Below are 22,018 nucleotides of genomic sequence, written 5' to 3'. Positions count from 1 at the left end.
TATCACTTTTTGGTTGTTGTTGTTGTTTTTTACGTATTTATATTTTGTGTAAAATGGTTGCTCTTCCCTCGTATTTACTTTATATTTGTGTTTGCTCATTTCAGCGCGTGCCTTTGCATGTAAATTATTAATAATATCCTGAGAGTAGAAATTTTGTTTGTGTGCGTGTGATTTCGGCGCTCAACTTTATTACTGCCGATGAATATTTGCCTTTTGTTCTATTTTTCCGGAATGCTGCTATTGACTTTACAGCGCGTTAACGACTCAAGTGGCATTTTGTTGTTTCGTCAATGCTCAGAGAGAAGTGCAAAATCAACAGTAATTTGAATACTAAAGAAGAAATAAATAAATATATAAGGGCATAAAGCATTTCATTTTACTTATTCATAACATCATCTGAAGAATTGTTAACATCGAAATTAATTTCAAAGAAATTTTTGAATAGTTCAATTTTCTTGAGGAGTTCCAAGTGGGCGAAGAGCACTTTACTTACATAATCATTAACAATTGTTTTCCTAATCATAGAGAAAGTTCGGACAGACTCTCCAAAATGGAAAATTAACTGAATTTATAATTATTAAAATTAATTTATGTTCAACTGTTTTAAGGCATCCCGTCAAACAATAAAATAAATAAGCATAAATACACTCGAGTCATTGAAAGATACAGAGGAGGAGAGCTACACACTGAATTCGTTATCACAGCCAAGAACAGTCGGTCAATGGCGCTGAATGTGGCTCTTTGCCATTGGCGAGTTTTTGGCTTTCGTCTTCTTGGCGCCAAATACCAGCGTTTTACTCTGAAAGTTATTTATTTTTCACTTACAAGTAGTTTGCTTTAAACGCTGAGCAAATTGGGTATGTAGTTAGGAAGTTGCAAATATGGCATAGGAACACGTTCTTGGAATTTTCCAAGAAAACTAAATATTTTATAAAAAATGTATATGCCATATAAATGCATATATCTATTTTAATATTTAATGAGAGCAACCATATTTCAGCAGTGTCTCAACAATCTTACTCTTTTCCTCAATTTACAGGATTCAACCTCGACGCGCATACCTCGCCTAGATGGCGGCTCACGCATCCCGCTACCGGGCAGCTTGCGACCGTCCAGCTCAACAGCACACAATGCCACTGGCTTGGCAGCACGTACATCGCAAATTCTTCAGCGTGCGTCTACAGTTGGATTTCCACAGAAACGTCCTTCGACATTGGCTGGTCTTAGACCGTCCATTGTGAGTGCGAATGCTTTGAAGCGTAGCGCTTCTGGTGATCACATCACCAATGCAGTGAACTTGGTTACCAAGAAAACCACCACAGCGCTTAAGAAATGGATTGGCAAGTCGGAGAAAATGGCGCCGCCTCCGCCAGTTCAGAAAACACACGTTGTGGCACAGTCTAAAAATACGAGAAAGCAAACGCCGCAAATAAAAGCGTCGATTCCAGTTGTGCCTGCTGAGACGGATTATTTCGCCACTCCGCGTCCGCTAACGCGATCCGATACGTTTGTACGCACCGACAGTCCCAACGACATAACACAATTCTCACCAAGTTTACTAACACAATCCACGCCTGCACCCCCCACAAATGGGTCGCTTACAACTACACGCATTATCCGTCCTCCGGATATTAACGAGACAACGAAATTGCTTAGCAACAATACCCGCCATGCTCTATATAACACCCAGAGTTTGGATAGTAGTCATGCCAATCCAGCAGCGCAATTTGGAGAGACGTTCGAGGCAGACATAAAGCGCCCAATGCAATATGATGAGACGACAAACGATGTGACCATTAGCCTTAATAACCAATACTCGCCGAATGCAACGCAAGCAATATTAAAGCCCAATCTTACGGCTACTTTCAATGCACCCGCTTTGCTTGGTCAAACTATGAATGTGGTCTCATCGTCGGAGACTTTTACGCATAAGTCTCAATTATTCTCAGGCGATACTGTTCTCTTCGACAACACTGCGTCTTTGGGTATAACGAAAATCATAGACTCAGCTGATGCCATCTCTCCAGTGACTAATGCTACTTACTCCAATCCGGACTCGTTGGATAATCTTCAACTGCTGGAAGATGTGTCTGCGCCGTCAGGTTTCTTAGAAATGGATCTAACTTTACAATCAGATGCTGCAAGTGAACACGAGAAGACACGTGATAATCTATTGGACTGTACAGTTTCTTCCGAGACCGATGAGTTGAATAGTACTTTGAAAGCGCTGGCGCCAGAAAAAGCTCATATGAAACTGCCACTTAATTCCACAGTGAATTCAGAACGATTACTTGATCTCACTAACGCACTGTCGCCGTCGAAACATATGATGAACTTGACTAAAGATTATCTGAACCCCTCATATGTGGGTTCACGAAATACGAGTCAACTGTTGTATATGACGCAACATCAATACACCGGCTCCGAACATAACACTCCAGAATACAATTCGGTAATGAAGTTCCAGGATCGTACGCATCTGCTTGCTTCACCTCAAATATCACTGAAAGGCGCTCAAAGTGATTCGGTGTTGCCCACATGTACGCCCGAAGATGAGTCTTTGAGCGTACCGATGAAAGTAGATGCGAATGCTTTGCTTGCTATGGGCGCGCGTATGGAGGATTTTTATTCAGCGCGAGACGGTAATCAACCCCAAATAATAGCCAGCGCATCTTCTCTGCAAGATGTCAACAATCCGGATGCTAAACAGAAATCTCGTTACTCATTTGGTTTGGACCTTACGGAGTCCACCCTTGATTGCTCAATAGACTTGGTAGATGTGTCACTTTCATCCAACGCTGCTGGCCATCCCACTGCCAACAGTTCCATGGCCTTGCACTCACAGTCGCCTTCATTGCAGACTCAACAGCAGCAGCAACAACTGCAGCCTTTGCGACGACAAACATCCTTCGAATTGGATGAAAGTTTGGGTATTTTGACCCCTGATCAAATGAAAGAATTTCTCGATTCCACAAACACTAACAATACTAACAACTTGGAATTGCCCCTGTCACATAATGGAAACAAAATGGCAATGCATCACATGCGAATTGATCAAACACCGTCACCGGAGGAGCTACCACTAGATCCTGTTGAGGTAAAGACTGATGTGACAGAACTTTTGTTGTCACAACAACATAATCAGTCGAATATTTGTGAATCCGCCTTAAGTCTGCAGCATCAACAACAGCTGCAACAGCGTCAACAACACTTACAACAACAACAATTGCAGTCCAGTTCCATCAGCACAGCTGAAACGATCTCCACGCATACAGATATCGACACATCTTCAAAAACATCGGATGCAATGACGAAATCGAATGTCTCGAAGATTTCGACCAGCTTCATCACAAGTGTTACTAGTGTCACCAGCTTGGATACGGGCTATCAAGGCGACGGCGAAATGTCACGTCCGGCTTCGCGCGGTGCTTGCGACCATTCGCCGTCCAATGGTCCTGCGGCACGTAAAGGCGGTCACGTTTCACGACAACCCAGTTTTAACCAACAACTTCAACAGCAACAAATGCCATTGGTGCGCCGACAAGATCCAATGACTGACTCTGACTTTTTTACAGAATCCGATGCAGATGACATATTTCATCGTGGTGATCGTCGCGCCCAAGTTATCGATGGACAGCTATATGGACCAATGCTCCAACCAGCGGCCTCCGTATTTATATCTGAAGATCCTGAAGATTCTTGTATGGAATCGTCGGGCATATTCACAGATGTTGAGAATCGGTGCGATGATGATTTGGCACAAATGCGGCGCCAAGATACGCAAGACGCAATAATGGACATGTCACCCGAGGGTGATGGCGATTCCACAGAAACAGTGAAGAGTAATCGGGAAGCTTGTAAAAATGCCATCAACAGCGAGCGCAATGCTAACAAAAGTGAAACCCTGGCTGGCGGCGATGTAACCGTAACAACAACGCTACGAAATGTTGCTGCCACAACACTCGGTCAAGGTCAGTTGAGTAGCAGCCAAACATCTTCAACAATACATAGCAGTATGAGTACCGATCGCCTCTCAGCAGCGACGCTCTCCAATCGCACTTCATACTGCAGTGTTGACGGCAACACCATGAACGCAGACTGCAAAAGCTTTTCCTCGCTGGAAGAAGCTTTTAATGAGAGCACTACAGCGCTGAACATCACCGATACCCTCAACAACACAGTACTGAGTCCAGCAAGTGCCGAGCACGCCAGACGATCACGCCTCTCCACAGCTGGAAACGACAGCGCTGGCGTCAACAGTCGTTCTGGCGATGAATGCTCGGCCAGCGTCGAAAGCCAACAGCACGAGTCAGTGCTGAATGTTACTCCACCGCGTAAACACGCGTCGCTAACTTCGCTCTCAACAGTCGCGGCTAACAACGCCACATTCTATGGTGCTAAAGTAGAGAACGTGGGAAATAAGTTCACGTACGGATTATCGGCCGCTCGTGGTTCCGCACTCATTGAAAGGGAAACGCATTCGGAAACGGGCACAGCTGGCACAAAAGCGGCTTGCGCCTCAACGTCATCTTCAACAACCTCGCTGTCTGTAGACAATCAAAGCAACATTAACAAAAACATACATCGGTCCGCATTAGAGGCCGCCGTTGCAGCTGCCGCAAAAGCCACAAACGCCGCGAGTGGCACAAACAAACGCACGCCGCGCACGACGAAATTCGCATCCGCGCGTAATTCGCCTAAACAACGCACATCAACCGGGTCGGTCGCGAGTGTATGTGATATTGGCGCGTCATCAGCATTAAATGTGCGCAAAAAGCAGACTCCCAATAAATGGGAAGCAGTGATGAGTAAAATTGAAAGCAACAAAGCGTTACCAAAAAAGAATTTGAAAGAAGTGAAATCAAAAGTGTCAACAATACTACGCCCCAGCAATGGGGTAGGTGCTACAGGTGATGCTGGCAGCAATGCCACAACAAATACAACAACGGCGTCGACGGGACGGTTCGGTGGAGTTCCGGGACGCGCGAGCGTCACCTCTACGCCGCTAATACGCCGTTCGCCAAGCTCAACCGCTGCGAGCGGCAGCTTGAGTCCGCGTACGAATGGCATGTCGCTGCCGCTGCGGCCAACAGATAACAGCACTCAACGCAGCAACACCGGCAGTCCAATAACGACGCAACAAGTGTCAAAGCGACTATTCCAGGGAATTGCAGCCAAACGGTAAGCCTAATAATATTAGTTTTGGCTACAAGCACACGCATACATACACACTGAATGTGCATATAAAATATGAAAATAAGTATTTAAGTGGTTTTCGCATTCCACAGCGCCTTATCTGGGTTACTTGATTGTCGGTTGAGTAGTGTTGCTAAAAGTCCGTCTACCAGACAACTATTTATTAAGAAACTATACACATTTGATATTTGCTTATCGCTTCTATCATCACGTCTTCCTTTTAAACAAGTGGCGTTTCCGTTATCTTGCCTAGTAGAAAAGCGCCCATATATCGATGTGGATGTTCGCGAGTAATTGCATTGCGAATACAAAGCGTCTGCCTTATTTCACGAAACTATGCCACTTTTATGGCTGAATTTTTGGTTGTTTTTTCTGTTAAATTTTTCAAATATTCCACGTTTCTGCTATCAAAGTTTTATCTTTAACACTTTGAAACAAATATTTATTCTTGTCACAATAATTTTGCCACTTGTTTAAATAGAATAAAATTTCATATCTGAAGTGACTTTATGAGAAATAAAAGCAAACAAAGGTCTCACTTCGAGTGTAACCGTTTCATTATTCTTCTTCTTCCTTACTGGCGTAGACACCGCTTACGCGATTATAGCCGAGTTAATAACAGCGCGCCAGTCGTTTCTTCTTTTCGCTACGTGGCGCCAATTGGATATTCTAAGCGAAGCCAGTCCTTCTCCACCTGGTCCTTCCAACGGAGTGGAGGTCTTCCTCTTCCTCTGCTTCCCACGGCGGGTACTGCGTCGAATACTTTCAGAGCTGGAGTGTTTTCATCCATTCGGACAACATGACCTAGCCAGCGTAGCCGCTGTCTTTTCATTCGCTGAACTATGTCAATGTCGTCGTATATCTCGTACAGCTCATCGTTCCATCGAATGCGATATTCGCCGTGGACAACGCGCAAAGGACCATAAGTCTTTCGCAGAACCTTTCTCTCGAAAACTCGTAACGTCGACTCATCAGTTTTTGTCATCGTCCAAGCCTCTGCACCATATAGCAGGATTTTATATTTATTATTATTGTTTCATATATATTTTAACTAAAAGTAGGGAGTATTGCATCCATTATTAACAATCACAGAAAAGAAGATAGTACATATACTATAAGAAATAGTTTCTTCCGGAATTACATGAAGATTTCTTATATATTGACCGATACATACCGCATATATAAAGTCAACCGGAAGTTCGAAAATTTTCAGAGTAGATATATAAGGGTTAGGGAAGTATTGACCCATTCTTGAAAACTATATTCCCATTTCGACAATTTTGGGCCTTAATCTGAAATTGATCAAGTAGTTCCTGAGATATGGGATTTCACCTAAAAGTGGGTGGCACCGCGCCCATTGTACTATTTTTACAGCGGCTCCCATAAAACCCTTCCCTTCCATCCTGGTTGTCCAATTTAATGCTTGCGGCTCATTTATTAGAGTCATCGCACTTTTAGTAATTTTTAACACAATCATTATATGTGGAGTGGGCGTGATTATTATCATTATTCCATTTTCCCAGTGTTCACTGAACAGACATTCATACGGATTTCAACTGGTCTCGTCACCCTGATCAGTTATATGTATGTACTAAACAAGTATAAATGCAAAAAAACGTAACATCACTTTTCAAAAGTTTGGTATTGGTTATAAAATGGTTATATAATGGTTATATATTGGTTATAGATTGGTTATATCTGACAGCGGAAGCTGACAATTTTTTGCTACATATACATATGTATCCTTTGATGTAGTTAACCGTAAGCAATAATAAGCTCAATTGATGATACGATTTTCGTATACAATGACACATGTTTACAACAAAACGCTGAACTAATTATGTATACGTGTGTACATATTTTTATAAGCAACAACTCGGCGCTGTTAAGACATGAAAGTTTTTAAACTTTAGACAACCTGCAGCGTCCGCCGACCGTTGACTGATCGCTGTAGCACTCTGTAGAGTGCCACAGGGAGTCAGACTGTGGCTCAAGTACAATTAAATAATTATTTGTGGCTTCCTACAATTACATTTGCTTCAATAATCAACTTTATTTTATACTTTCATTGCGATTGAAACGGATTCCACTGAGTTTAAGTGCACATTGATGATGTGCATGGGAAAACGACTTTGACTTAAAAGTGCATATTTCTATAAGTACAATATTGAATGTTGTAAGGCTAAGAAGAAACTAGCACCTGCCGTTGATACATCATTCCTAAGCCCATATATGTAACTATAACTGAAATACTTCAAATACTCATAAAACAGTTGGTCACTCATTGCATTCGTGTTCATTGCTCATAGAAGTGAACAATTCAATCGCCTTTGCCGTTAGTCGACTCTTATATTTACAATAAAATCGCTTGTAAATGCTGTAATCCTCGCACCGCACGAGTGCAGTCTTCCACGTCGAGATTTTTATGTGCCAAGCAGACGTTTCGGTTTCCACTTTTGCTGTAGTTCTTCATATTTCGTACCTACATACATAAATTTATATAAACAAGTAATAAATACGAGCTTACCTTTTAATTGTTTACGGCAACGAAAATGCCAAACCACAAAGAGTGTTGCATTCAAGCGCCAACAACTCGCATTGCTAGCGAGTCAAACAAAAAGAAAACAAAGCAGCAATAAAAACTCGCTCACTTCGCTATGAATGAATTCATATGCGGTAGATTGGAATAACAACAACAACAACTTGCACAAATATTGTATTAACACCGCAAGCAGCGACCAGCAACCAGCAACCAAGATGCCAACACAGATGAGCGGTGAGCAATTAGAACATTGCATGCGTGGCGTTTTGAGTCGCATAACTGCCTTTGCGTTGCATTCGGTTGCGTGTCGCCGAGACTTGACAGTTCTGTGACACTTGTCATAATAGTGTGTCGACACCACAAGCAACAAAGACATACAACAACACATGCAGCTTCATTGCTACGTTTAAGTTGACAATTTGAGTGACATATTGACTCCGTTTATGCCTCATAAAATACAGACCTACATATATACATATATTTTCGTATATGCATACAAACATATCTACATAATCTTCAATTAAATTTAATCAATTACCGGATGTATTTGTAGTTTAATATAGTATATTATTGCTATATACATATGTACATATATGTATTGCATATGGTATTGAGTTACAAGAAATTAATGTTAAAGTATTAAATATATACACAAAAAGCCCTTGGAAAAAGCGTTGAAATGAGTAGGCAATCTAAACTATTTCCATAAAACATACAAACTAGAAACTGAAACTGAGTTTTAAATATGCAAATTGTTTAATCCTATACACACTTCTATAAAAATCCTACCGTATAATTTCTGGTATTTTCTTGACTTAAAATTACTTAAACGTCGAATTCACATTGGCGAATTCGATTGGCGAATCGAAGGCAGCTATTACATTTTCAATTTGAATCGAGATAGGTGTTTTTATTGACCTTCCAAAGTATTAATTGGCGCTTACATTAATTTCGGTTTGCTTTTCCTCATATTTATGGCGTAACCATGCTGCTGACCGACTAATGGGTAGCCCCCAGCGGCCTTAAAATGGTTGATGAATTCAATAAAAAGCTTCCCCACGGCGAAAATCTCTCAGAGATTGACTGCCGAGCGTGGATGTTAAAGAAAATCTTTTTATATGTTCATTGGAATACGATTTTTATATAATATGTGTGCTTCGAGCAACATGGAAACCCTTTTTCGCAAGCAGGTTCGAACAATGGACTCCGAAACAGAAAATGAAAACGAGAAATGACGACTTGACCACAGAACGTTGTAAACTGTTCTAAAATAACATTAAACCGCAACATCCGTGTTTCATTTCCAAAACGAAGTTAACATACAAGCGTGTTCGTAGAAACCTCAAAAATATTAGTTACGAAGTTTCGTTTCCCCGAAATTGGTTGTTTACGAAACACTGTGTAATCGCTAAATTTAGTAATATTTGTTCGCAAAAAAGACGATAATTTGCTTCGTGAGCATGCCGAGCATAAATTTACATATTTACATCATTTATTTCATCAACAACTATGCACGAGGGGTAAACATAAGCGCCAATCGCTTAGAGCTAGTCTGTTCTAAACACGTACATACATATGTACAATACATACCTACATATATTAATGTATATATTTTTAAACATTTCTGTGTACATTTTACGCTAATATACATATTTACCATCTACACATATGTATGTGTGCACATGTCAAATGCTTCCACATATTGTTTACCTGATATTTCACAAGCCGTGTGCATAAATATACTAACATACATGTGTATTTATGTGCACAATAGCTTCGTAATATGCAAATGTATGCTTGTAGCTATAAAAGTAGCCGGTTCATTTCACTTAAGTGAAACTTCTTTTAAACTTCTCGTTGACCTTGCCGAAGTGCCAGCGGCAGATATTTACGAGTCTACGTAATGTATTGAACATATTGTGTTGCGGTTATGTACATATGTATGTTCTTATGATTTCCGACCGAACTTAGCATTTGTTGTCTTATTTTCTGCTCAAAATATATTTAATGTTCAGTTTTTAGGTTCTTTGCTGCCGACAAGTTCAATAAATATTTACACTTGCGGCTTAAGTGCTTGAATATGCTCGAATTCGTAAAATAGAATTTTTTTTATTCGTTTTTAGAAATTATCACATCGCAAACGTTCAGAACTGGTTTTAGTTATTCCAATGCGTTCTATCTCCCCCTAAACATTAATAAAAATATACACCTATGCTTGTAAATATGTATATATATATATACTATATTTGACGACATAAAGTGATGAAAATATTTTAAAATGTTTCTTATCTGCTATCAGCAAAACTACTCAAATGTTAAGAATTCCGAAACTTTCGGCAGACCTCGACCGTGTTTTTTTCAAAATTTATATGCCGAGCACCTGGAGAATATATTCAATCAATAAGTCACATTCATCGCCCATATAGTTTCATGTACATAAGTATGTTAGCGAGACATTCCATTAGTGTAGAATTTTTTATTTACACACGGGTTTGTAACTCGACATACATAAGTACATGGCTACACACACATTTGAGTGATTGAAGGGCGTTCGCTTAGTTTAACGAGTAAATTAAATTTGTTTTCATTGAATTTGTTTGGGAAAACTGCTGTGGTGTCGACAAGTGGCGAGTATATATACAAATATACACATATCTATATGTATTTAGTCAAAGTAACAACAACAAAAGCCGCAATCAAACAAGCAGCTAACCGAACAACGTGTTTGGGCGTTTTTCTCACACTCCCGCAAGCGTCAGCTGTGGTGCGGTGTGCTGAGGGGCGAGCTACAGTGGTGTGTGCAATTATGCATATATAAATATGAAAACGCACAAGCACACCTGTCATTACTCGCTGCTGACGTGCCACCGCCGCCGCTTACACGCACCCACACACCGCTCCGCTTGGCGCGCCAGCAATCGAAAAATATTAAAAAGCAAAACGATTTGTGTAGTAATAAAAATAAAAACGCGCTTTTGTTGTTTGCGGTAATTTTTGCAAGCATTGACATTTCGTTTGATTCACAAATGTGTGTGTGTGTGCGGGTGCATTGCCAGCGCACACCGGTCGTTTCTGGTGTTGCAACAAGGTAGCGTTTTTCATTTCACTTTCTGATTTACCGTTGTCTCTTTTTAATTCATTACTTAATGTTGATGTTGTTGTTGTTATTGCTCAATGCACGCGCTTGTCAATTGCGGCGACTAATTTCTCAAAACTTTTCATGCAAAAGATTAATCATGTGAACCCTGTGGGGCGGCATTGCCACTTCCCGCTCACCGCTTTGCAATACCATTACCAATACCATTCAATTACTTACATGCACTTTTGCAAACCGCTCCGCACTCTTCTGGCATTTCAATATCATGTTTTGCATTTATGATTACTTATTTGTTGTTGTTATTGTTATTCGTGGAAGCTGAGTTTTATTGCGGCAATTTACGACTGCATTTGACTTTGCCTTATTGCCTCGCTGATTTGTGCTCTTTGACATTTGGCGCGTTTGCTTTGTGCCGATTTGTTGTGATTTGCTATGTTTTGTTGTTGCACTCGTAAATGAGATAGTGATGTCTGAGGTATTTACATATTTTAAAGTGTCTTTGTGTATTGCTTACCATTTTTAGTTATTAAAAAATCGTTTTTTTATTTAATTATTGTGCTCAAAGGATGTGGGGAGAATGTGAGCGTAATTTAATCAAGAAATGATACAAGCTAGGCACACGAAATAAAACTTTAAACTATTTCGTAACTCGCACTTTTTTCCACTTCCACTTCTTTTTCTTTTTTTCTACTACTATTGTTTAAAATATTTAAGAGGAATACCTCATGGACCACGGGTAAAAAACAGCCTTTTTCAAAAAAATTTTCCTTATATAAAAAATGAAATATTTTATTAAGATTTTTTTGTGACAAACATACACTATTAACAAAAAAGTTCTGAAGTTTCTCTTTTTCGTTCAAGTCATGAAAATTGGTTGAGTAGTTCTCGAGAAATCTTGCCAACCGACTTAAAAAGCACAGTTTTGAGAAAAACCGTGTCTCCGGAACTATTACTCGGTTCACTTTAAAATTTAGGATAATATTCTAGAGGTATTTTCGAATTTAATGAGACAATACAAAAATTTTTTTGAAACTCGTAAACCCTTGTAACCCCTTAAGGCGGTATTTTAGTCTAGACTTTCAGGTGATTTTGGAACTACGGAATAGTTTTGAACATTTTTTTCACAAAATGGCGTCTACCAGAAACATTTTCTTTTGTAATACTTTTTTTACAGATTAAAATTTTTTAAAAATAGTAAATTTAAAAATAGAGGATATGCCTAGTTTCAGATATTGATAATTCTCTAAAAATTTCATTTAAGGCCGTTTAGTAGAACCGTGGGTATCGTTTTGAAAAGGACAGTTTCGAGAAAAGCGCGTTTAAAGTTTCAGTTCTGGCCAAACCATTTTGGACCTACTTATATCGCCGAAACATAATTTGAATTTTGAATCGATTTCTTCTACAATAGAATATCTTAAACTCGCTAGGTAGGTGCATATAGAAGAAAAGAGCTAAAAAAAGGTATGGATCGATGTTACTAATTGTGGAACAAGGCAATATGAGAACCATAAATAGTACTAAGTGCTTCCATTTACTAAATGTTTGGACTGTGTGTCTAAGGTAAAAGAAGGTGAAGGAATCCAAATATAATTCCAAGAGCAGTGGGCTTGGATGCAGTGCATTACGACACTGTATATTATAACCCTTTAACGAAAATGTTATAAAACCAGATAATGTCGCAATATGAAAAGCAATTATGCCGCGCCCTGGGAGTACTTATGTTAAATTATTTATAACCCATGTGAAACCATGAAAGCTAATGGACTTGTGCATATGCGCCTATATTTCTGCGTGTAAACAAGCGTTGTTACTTTTTGCTTGAAAATCACAGTGGCGATAATACATGTACGTCTGGCCATTAGTGGCTGGTGGCTGGCAATATGAGAATTGCCACACATTGGCCAACACCTTCCCGCAGCCTCGTTGGCGCGTCGGTGTGAATACGCGCCGAGCATGCTAACGAAACCGCGGGTGCTGGGTCTACTGCCACCATTCATCCATAAGCAATTTATGCCGTTTTGCATGCGTCCACACACACATAACCTCAAAACACACATATAAACTTAAAATACCAAATAAATTTGGCCCACTAATGCAGTGTGTTCGTCCGCTTGCCATCTTCACATGCGAAGTGAATATTGTGAGAGCTGAACGTCGGAAATTAAGGTTAATTTAAGGCGTTTATCAGTCAAGAGGCATGTGTGGCATATTCTGGCCGCCGTTCGCACCTCTGCAACAACACATTGCCGCCTTACGGCGTCATGGTCACACAATAATCACCACCTGCTCTGCCCCTAGGTAATACCTGCTCATATTGGGTCGAAAATATTTAACGCGGATATGGAAAATTTGCTTTGTTACTTGCGCGTTTATTTACTCGCTGTGGACTTTGCGGAGTCAATGGCGTCGGTGCGTAAAAAGTTGGCATAATTTCTAATGTTTACGGTAAACAGATAGCCCTCAATTACCAATGTGTGTGTGTGTGAGTGTATGTGCTTCATGGAATGCTTGGTATTAACTTTTTGTGTTGAAACTGAATATCAAAGCGTTTGTTTCCTGCGCGCCGCCACTCGATGATTATCGTTTCTGTCGGTTTGCTGTTTTCGCTTTGATTTTGTGCTGTTGTGTTGTTGTGTGCGCTTTTCGCAAAATGTGTGCGCGTCTGCCTAGCGGTTTGCGTAGACATTTGCGGCCAGACTGGGCGAGTCCATTTAAAGCGATTGACTTTGCATTTAAATTCAGTAAACATTTCCTTTTGCGCCTCGAAAACGCTAAACAGGTGGTTAATTGCTTGTTATTTCCATTTACTTACTCCAATTTCCCAGTTAGAGCTTGAATTATTATTATAGCATAGATTTTTCATGCGATTGTTTACAAACGTTTTGGGAAGCAAAAAGCTCAGGAATTTAGTTTTTATAATTATTTTTGCATTGTTTTCGCTGAAAGCCGAAAATAATATTTATTGTGCTATAACTACAACATGGAAAAAAGAGAAGTAATTAAAGTTCATTATTTTCCATTATTGTAAATATAATTGTGTGTATTTAACAATACAGCAATTATTTATTGTAATTGTCAGAAATTACATCCTCCAATTTTAACTAAATTCGAAATTCAAACAAATAAATTTACTTTCCAAAAATTTTTTTTCAAAATACATAAAAGCTGGTTGTGTCAATATATCGTCACCTAAAATGCAAAAAACGTAACGTAAACGTAAACGTTTTCAAAAGTATATAAGCGAAAAAACCAAATAATAGAAATCACAAATATTGAAACAAAGTTTGAGTTTTGGTTATAAAATGGTTAAGTATTGGTCATAAACTCATATTGAACCAAAATTAGAGTTATAAAATAGTTATATATTGGTTATTATATCTGAGAACAATTTCCAATTTTTTTATGATAGTTATTGAATTACTGCTTTCAATTATAAGATTTTTTATAATTTTTATCATGAAGCGGGTGTTCAAGTTTCGAAACATGAATTTCAGCTAATTTTTGAAATGCCTTAAAAAAGTAAGTTTATATTTTTTGTCATATTTTTATTAGTTATTTATTAAAATAAAAAGAATACAGAACAAAATAAAAACAGTTAAAAATAAAAAAAAATAGTAATTGATTGAAGAGTGAGACGATATTTATCTAGAATACAAAATATTTATCTAGAATATGAAAAGGTTGCAATGTCTGGTACAATGGAAATGTAGGAAAATATTCTTTCACGTTATTGCGACTGCCTGAACCAAAAAAAAAAATTTTGTACCACTTATTTTATTGTTTCTAAAATTTTAAAAATAGTAAAAACTAAAATTTGATAATGTGGATAGTTACAGACACAGATAGGTTCATAAAAAAGATTCTCGAAAAATGTCCGCAAATCGGTACAGTAAAATCAAAGAAATCGTGGTTATCGTTTGAAACTTTCAGTTTGGCTGCCGAGTCTGCAAATTACCTGTATATATTTCAACAAATAATTCGATTTTTCTACTTCTTATAAACAAATATCTACAATTTTGGTAGACCACTTTTTGCCGTTTTTCCCCTAGAGACCTTATTCCATCAGTGTAAAACTTTCATCAGTGTAAGTCGAAATTTCCAGAACGGAAGCGAGCGAACCATTGTTGTGCTACACGAACTGATACATCATCGTCTCCATAAAATTCACAAATTTCATTGGTGGCTTTCTACCCTTTTTTATACAAATATTTCAAAATATAGCGAATTTCTTCATTATTTGCACTCATTTTTGAACAGCCGTAACCTCTTTTTCCACTTCCCTGAAATTAGTTTCTTTTGGTTAAATCAAGCTTAAAGTCTCACCTTTCCAACGCTATATGGTATGACACAATGTGATTGGTAGCACTGGAGATATATGAGTGCAACGACATCTATTGACGAAATACGAAAATACTTTTTCGACTACCCAATATAAAAACTAAGATTTTTTTTTATTTCTAGACTAGAATATCCCCTTAATATACGTATTAATATATCTTATTAAACATACATACATATTAAACCGACGATGTATACCTCCATGTTTACCTTCGTTTTGTTATTAATTCACATGTTCGGAAAAAAGCTCGGCATACATAATTAATCACACGTTTAGTCACGATAATAAAATAAATTGCCATGCAAAAAAATTCTAAGCGTTCTAAGTAATTGCGTTTATAATTTGCATATTTGCACTTTCGCCAGCAACCGAGACTGCGAGCTCAATGCTTTTCAATTCAAAGTGCTAGAGTTCACAAAAGCCGCATATAATTTGCCAAAAGTATCAATTACGCATGATAAATACTTCTCAATTGACGCTTAACGCTTAATATATGTACATTATATACACTCATACATATGTACATAATTACGCAACAAAGAAGGCACAATAATAAGAAACAAGTAGCTGGAGGCTGGTATAATGAATGGTTGAAAGCTAATAGCCACTTCAAAGAATTTTGTTAAGCCGAAATAAAAATTGCCAAAATATTCAAAAAATAAGCCAAAGAAGCAGAATTGTGTGGGTTGTAAGCTTAAACGATTATAATCATAAATTTAAGCGGTTTAATAGCAGCTCCGAAAAAAAGAGGCTTCTAGTGAATACGAAAGGCTTTAATGCCGTGTTTTTCTGTGAAAAGACAAACTATTTTTCAAGAATTAAGCGTGTAACCAATTAATATGAGAGTACGACATGCAATTAGATCCCTAAAGAGTGTGTTTTGGGCTTAAATCCCTACTCACATAAACTCACTTACAATTAAAGTGGCATTGACAATGAAAGTTGTGGTGCTCAAGTTCATGGCCACAAGAAGAGGTGTCGATGCGTAAATTGGCGCATGTATATAGGTACTTAAGTACTAATACTTCCACAATTATACCTATGTTGAAATTATTTAATTATATGCCCCAAAAATAAGAGGAAAGCATTAACAACTGAAGACGTATTTTTTTGCTCGCTAATTGAAATCCCTTCAAATGTCTCGAACTGTAAGAACTTGTTTTGTCTAGGCTATGGGCATGAGCGTCCCTTCAAATGTCTCGAACTGTAAGAACTTGTTTTGTCTAGGCTATGGGCATGAGCGTTACTTCTAAGCTCTGACTTCGCGCTAATTTGCTTTTCACATACACGAGTTGGCCGCTAAGATTTAGCGCGAATTCCGGTCGGTGTTGAAATCTCTGTAAGCGCTTGGCCTAACATCGTTTAGCGCTGGCTCCGCCTATTGCGCGCCAGACAACCACAGAGGGGGAGTGAGAAATCGCCGGCATATTTTTGCTACAAAAAGAAATTTGTTTACCCGCTAAACTATTGCGTAGATTTGCTTAGTCGACGATCTCTTTACGAGCACACACCAGCTCTTGCGTCAAAAGTCGTGCTAAGAAATAAATGAAGCATCGTTCGGTATGAACATATGTAGGTGTGTTTTCTGCCTAGTGACTAGTGGGCTGTTCGAACGGCATGAAGTCGTTTGTCGAGTGTCTGTTTATTTGCATGAAACAATCGTTTTGCGATAATTTTTCAGTGATTAGGAACAAATGTAGGTTTCGGCTTTTATGTATAAATTTTCACATATGCAAATTAGCGCTATTTTTGTTGTAGATAGGGGTGGATCATTAGCGGAGCAACAAGCGTAACAAAGTGTGCTTATGACTAAGTAACGGATATTTACTTGAAATACTAAATATAAACGCTCAGTTTATGTCAATATTGGCAGAGTCACGTTCATATGTCACTGGGCAAGTTACGAAAAATTCAGTGAATGGCTTTGGATGGATGGTCTCAACTGGCTTGAGGCAGGATTTCACCAATACTCGAAGAGCTTGAGAAGTACCTGTAGCATGCAGTAATTTTTCAATGATCTAATTTGCCTGCAGAGTCTTTTAAGCAATGGTTTCGTGAGAGGTGTTCGACTACATTCATCACTAAGTGGACGGCTGACACTCTTTATACATCGCAATGTATTCTAATTTGTGTGGCATATGGTTTTTGGAAGCACTTCCATAATTGCTGTTGACGTACAATTTTGACGCCCCTTTTTGTTGTTGTTGTTCTCACAAACAAATTACTATTTACTCGCACTTTTTGATGACTCTGACTAATGTGCTTCGGCTTGCTGATGACATCGCTTAAATATTGAATTCACTTTGTCATATCTTTCAATACTTACGTCTATGCATGTGTTCGGGCGCACGAGGCGTAGCTACACTCATGTGCCGGCGGCCGTTTTCGTTTTTCAATAAAAATACTTGTTGCTACATACTTTTTATTTCTGCTTGCGGTTAAGCATTTTTATTTTGCGAAAAGTTTCTGATGTGCGCTGAGAGCTACGGTTATGCTCTGTTAACTGGTAGTCGTGTATTCTGCCTAAAATGAAAGCGATTCGCGCACAGATCGTACAGTTGCCTCACGCATATTTGACGCCAAATTACCTGAGGATGCACACACACACGTCGGCGAACACACAGCCATGCATATGCGTATATATCATCTGTTAAGTGGGAAGTCAGACAGTTACATGCGCCCAGAAGCAGAGTGATGTATGCAACGCGGCACGCACACATACATACATACATACGATAAATACACGCGTATTCATATATCATTTTGAAGTCGTGCTCGTTTCGCGCTGAATTTTGATTTTCAGCAAAATTTTCCATTTTTTGCGGTCGGCGCACACATAACAAAAACTGCAGTCGAAGGCGAAAACTGTGCGCCTTACTTGCACTGCTAACATACTGCTTGTTTACTACATATACTTACATCACTCAGCAGAGGCGTACGCAAAGGTGGGTTTTAGGGGTTCAAACCCTCCTGATGCTGTAAAGAATAAACGTTAAGTTTTTTGGGTCGTGTGCAAAGGGGGGTTTTAGGGGTTCAGATCCTCATGAAGTTGCAAAGAATAAATGCTAAGTTCAAGTAAAGATCTAGCGGTATAAAATAGCTGAATATTTCTATGCAATATTTTAAATTGATTTCAATCGCAGGTATTCTATTCTAGCGATGATTTTTTATCGACGTCGACACATAGTTCATTCGATGGCATATTGAGTATCTTTTGAGACGGTTACATGAGGGAAGGCAAACTCAGGGAACGGTCGTTCGAGACTTCATCAAACATTGTGTGAGTGCTAGGAGTTCGTCGGAGTCGCTAAAGAGTGTCAAAAGGCGTGTCTCGCATTGCATTCCTCGCCTCGTGTTGAACGAATTCCATGCTGTCGCTGATGGGCAACTGTTGCAAACTCTTACACTGACGAGATAAAGTAATTAGCCCTTTCTTTTTGGTTCGAATCGTACTTTGGTTGTTCTACAGCGAGATCAATGTTCTTACTTGGAGCATAGTCATTTTGATGGTGAGATGACGATATCCGTAAATCGTTGCAACTCTACTGGCTTTTTGCAGGCTGAAAAATTATTTGCAAAATGCGATTAGCGAAATCCTTGCCCTTTTCAATATCCAAAGAGATATTTATATTTCGAGCGAAGAACTTTGAACAGAAAATCCCTCTGAAATTTTTTCCTGCGTACGTCGCTGCCATTCAGTAAGATGTACATATGTATGTACATCAAGTGTTTGTTTTAACGGCTAAGCTGCAATTTTCACCTCAAAATCACACAAATTTGACGGCTTTTTTCGCTGGATTTGTGAAATATTCCCGCTAATTTAATTATTTTCAACGCATTAGCCATTTTTATTGTCGTTTGTATCAATTGTTTCGAAGAACCGCTATTGCACTAAGCGCTTACGGACATAATATTATATAAATCGACAAAGTCGGCAATTGGAAATGTCACAATTGCTATTCCATCAGTTCCATCAACTAATTGACAAACACTCCCTAATTAGTGAGCGTAATTACAAAGGAATGCCGAGCAATTGATGACATATGTAAATATGTATGTGTTGGAACTATTAATTTCAATTCTACAAATGTGTACCAGCAACAACAATGCAAATTTTATTAGACGATCGATAAATGAATTGGATATTTGTGTGATTAGTGATGGCACTAATGATGAATCTAATCTAAAGTCCGTTTGTAATACATTGAGCCCGAGGGATATGGGTGATTTCATGAAGTTTTTATAAATTGTCTTTCGTTGCCACTCATTACACACTTAATGACGGTCGGTCATACACTTCATTGAGTTGGTTATGACCTTTATTAACTGCAAGTAATAGACAGTTGAAATTATTAAAGTTTGTCGATTTGAGGCGGTACTATTATATTAAAAACCTAGATAAGTAACTCTAAAGGGAAAATCAAACGCCAAACTCTCAGTTGTAAATCAGACGTGTTTATACTTTTTGCTTACCGCGGACTTTGCACCGTGAACTGCGCATAATTGGGTCGGCACTGTTGCGGAGTCACTCATAATGAATTGCTTTTATGCTTTTGCCACAGCAAAGTTTTCGCGCAATTTACATTTTCTTACCGACGATCTACCACCGGATGAATCGTTTGCGCAAAACTTTAATTACAAGCGCTTAAGCTTTCCGGTCAACTCATTGCGGACGGCACTTGCAAGAAGTTGACTTGTTGTTTTTAGTCTTGAGTATCTGAGCTTTTTCTAAGAGTTTCTTTACTTTTGCTTTTTGCGAATTTATGATGCAAACACGGAAGGTACCGTTAAACCGTGTTTATTAAAGCTTCATCTTTTCAAGTAATAATATTTTCACAAATTAATTGCGAGTTACGACTTTCAGTTTTGCAATGCCAATTTTCGTTCCCCAAAATAAAATAAGATATGTCGAGCATAAGTATTCAATATTAGCGCTGTTAATCGTAATAAAAGGCAATTAATCAAATCCACTTCTACATCTAACATTTGCAAGTCAAACGTTCCGAGTCGATTGCATTTCAATCTTCTCACTTTCGGTGCTCTTTTTCCCCTTTGGGGTCAAAGCGACTGGAGCAAACTGCTGACCCGGTTAAAATCCATTATTAGCTCAATATGCCTCTGTACAAGCAATATGTTGCACATCTACTTGTATTAAACTAGCAGCAGTAACCATGTGCCCTTTTAAAGGCTTCTCCTCTATGAATACATGTGTACACTTGCTAAGGACAAAGGACGGCGCTGCACGACTAAGCGGTCCTATCGAGTCAAGTTTAATGGTGTGTGTGCGATATGTCTTTCGAAGGGCAAAGTGGTGGTACTTAATTAAAAATTGTCTTTGCCTTTGTCATCCGAACATGTGTATCCATTGCAGTGGCAAATCTTTTGCAAACATTGTGCTTTCTCATTGCCTTCGTTAAATAAGTTTCGCTTGTTACTGTTAGGTTAAGTTGCAGAGCCAATCAATTTAGAATTAACTTCAGCTTTATCGAAGACTTCTTATTAATTTTGTGGACATATAACACATGCGGTTCGATTTTCCCAGATCTCCATTGTGAAGTTGTCATTTTTACGCTTAATGCCATGGTGCAACAACCCGTTTCTTCGTGTCTACTGTGTCGCTGCTTTACAAAATTGTCACATTTTCATCGTCTTGAAGATTGTGAAAAATCAATTAATTTTTCTCACAGTTTTCTAGCAGCTACTTAGCTATGCTATTAAACTTATATACACTTGTCACATATGTATGTATGTTCGTTGAAAATGCGTTATATGCCGACCCTGTAGAAAACTACCGAAGCAACTAATGTTAAAGCGCTAGGCGACTTCGATTGCATCAAAGTTATACCAACCTTCACAGGTAAAAAATATTTATTTTGATCGGTCAGTTTGTATGGCAGCTAAGTGCTTTAGTGACTCGATATGATAAAATAGCCTTAGACAATAATCCATGCCAAATTTATTGAAGATATCTCGTCAAATGAAAAAATTTCCTATACAAGCACTTTATTCAGATCTTTCAGTTTGTATGGCAGCTATATGCTATAGTGATCCGATATCGATGGTTCCAACAAATAAGCACCATCTTGGGGAGAAAAGGACGGGTGCAAAATTTCAGCTCGATATCTCAAAAGCTGAGGGTTTAGTTTCACACTGCTGAGTTTTCTTGCAGGGTACGCAAGAGCATAAAGCATGAAAATGTATACAAATGTGAAGGTATTTGTGTGCTTGCGTTGCAGTCGGTTTCATCAGTCCAATAATGACAATAAATTATACTTTTTGTCAACGCATCCATCATTGCCGCCGCCGAGAGCAACGTTGTGGCTGCGTTTAGTAGGCACGCCGTGCTACTCCATCAACCGGGCCGGCTATGCGTCACGTGCAGTTTATGCAATTCACGCGCTCTTATTCCACACACAAATTTTGTACTCGGATTGTCAGCTGCTCCGTGCACCGCCCACTTCGGCGCTTTTCCGCACTTTTCACAACCGAAACTTATCCAACCGAATTTATTTGTATTTCTTCCCTTTTCATTCTTAAGTTGCTGGGATTTTCTCAACTTTATGGCTGTGTGTGTGCAATTTCGTAATCGTGCGCCCAGCTCGGCGACGGACTCGCACTCTCAGCAATTGTTCGACGGCTGGGCGCTCCGCATGCGGTGTTGCCTTTGCCACAGGCGATGCCGCAATGTGTCGCCGCTGTGTTTTGTGTGTGGAGCTGCTGCAGCGTGTTTCGTGAACTGTGCGTGTTGCGACAGAGTATTGTTCGCCTGTGAAAATCGTGCTTAAATTTGTTTTTCTTTTTTGTGGTTGCGCTAGGTTATTATTGTTAGAAACTTTTAATTGCT

The 22,018-nt window shown here is 38.9% G+C and overlaps 1 protein-coding gene across 1 annotated transcript in view; it reads left to right on the top strand.

The window, feature by feature from the left end:
* The window catches only part of LOC126753873 (mucin-17), a 128,304-nt gene that overhangs the window by 14,878 nt on the left and 91,408 nt on the right, over window positions 1-22,018 (top strand). The window contains exon 2 of the mRNA XM_050465611.1: window positions 1,040-5,181. Within this exon, the coding sequence (XP_050321568.1) occupies window positions 1,040-5,181 (4,142 nt within the window). The remainder of the gene's footprint in view (window positions 1-1,039; window positions 5,182-22,018) is intronic.

Source organism: Bactrocera neohumeralis, chromosome 3, assembly GCF_024586455.1.
Source record: "Bactrocera neohumeralis isolate Rockhampton chromosome 3, APGP_CSIRO_Bneo_wtdbg2-racon-allhic-juicebox.fasta_v2, whole genome shotgun sequence".
NCBI classification, from domain to species: domain Eukaryota; kingdom Metazoa; phylum Arthropoda; class Insecta; order Diptera; family Tephritidae; genus Bactrocera; species Bactrocera neohumeralis.
Note: the sequence above shows the minus strand (reverse complement) of the source record. Positions and strands in the feature narration are given on the sequence as shown.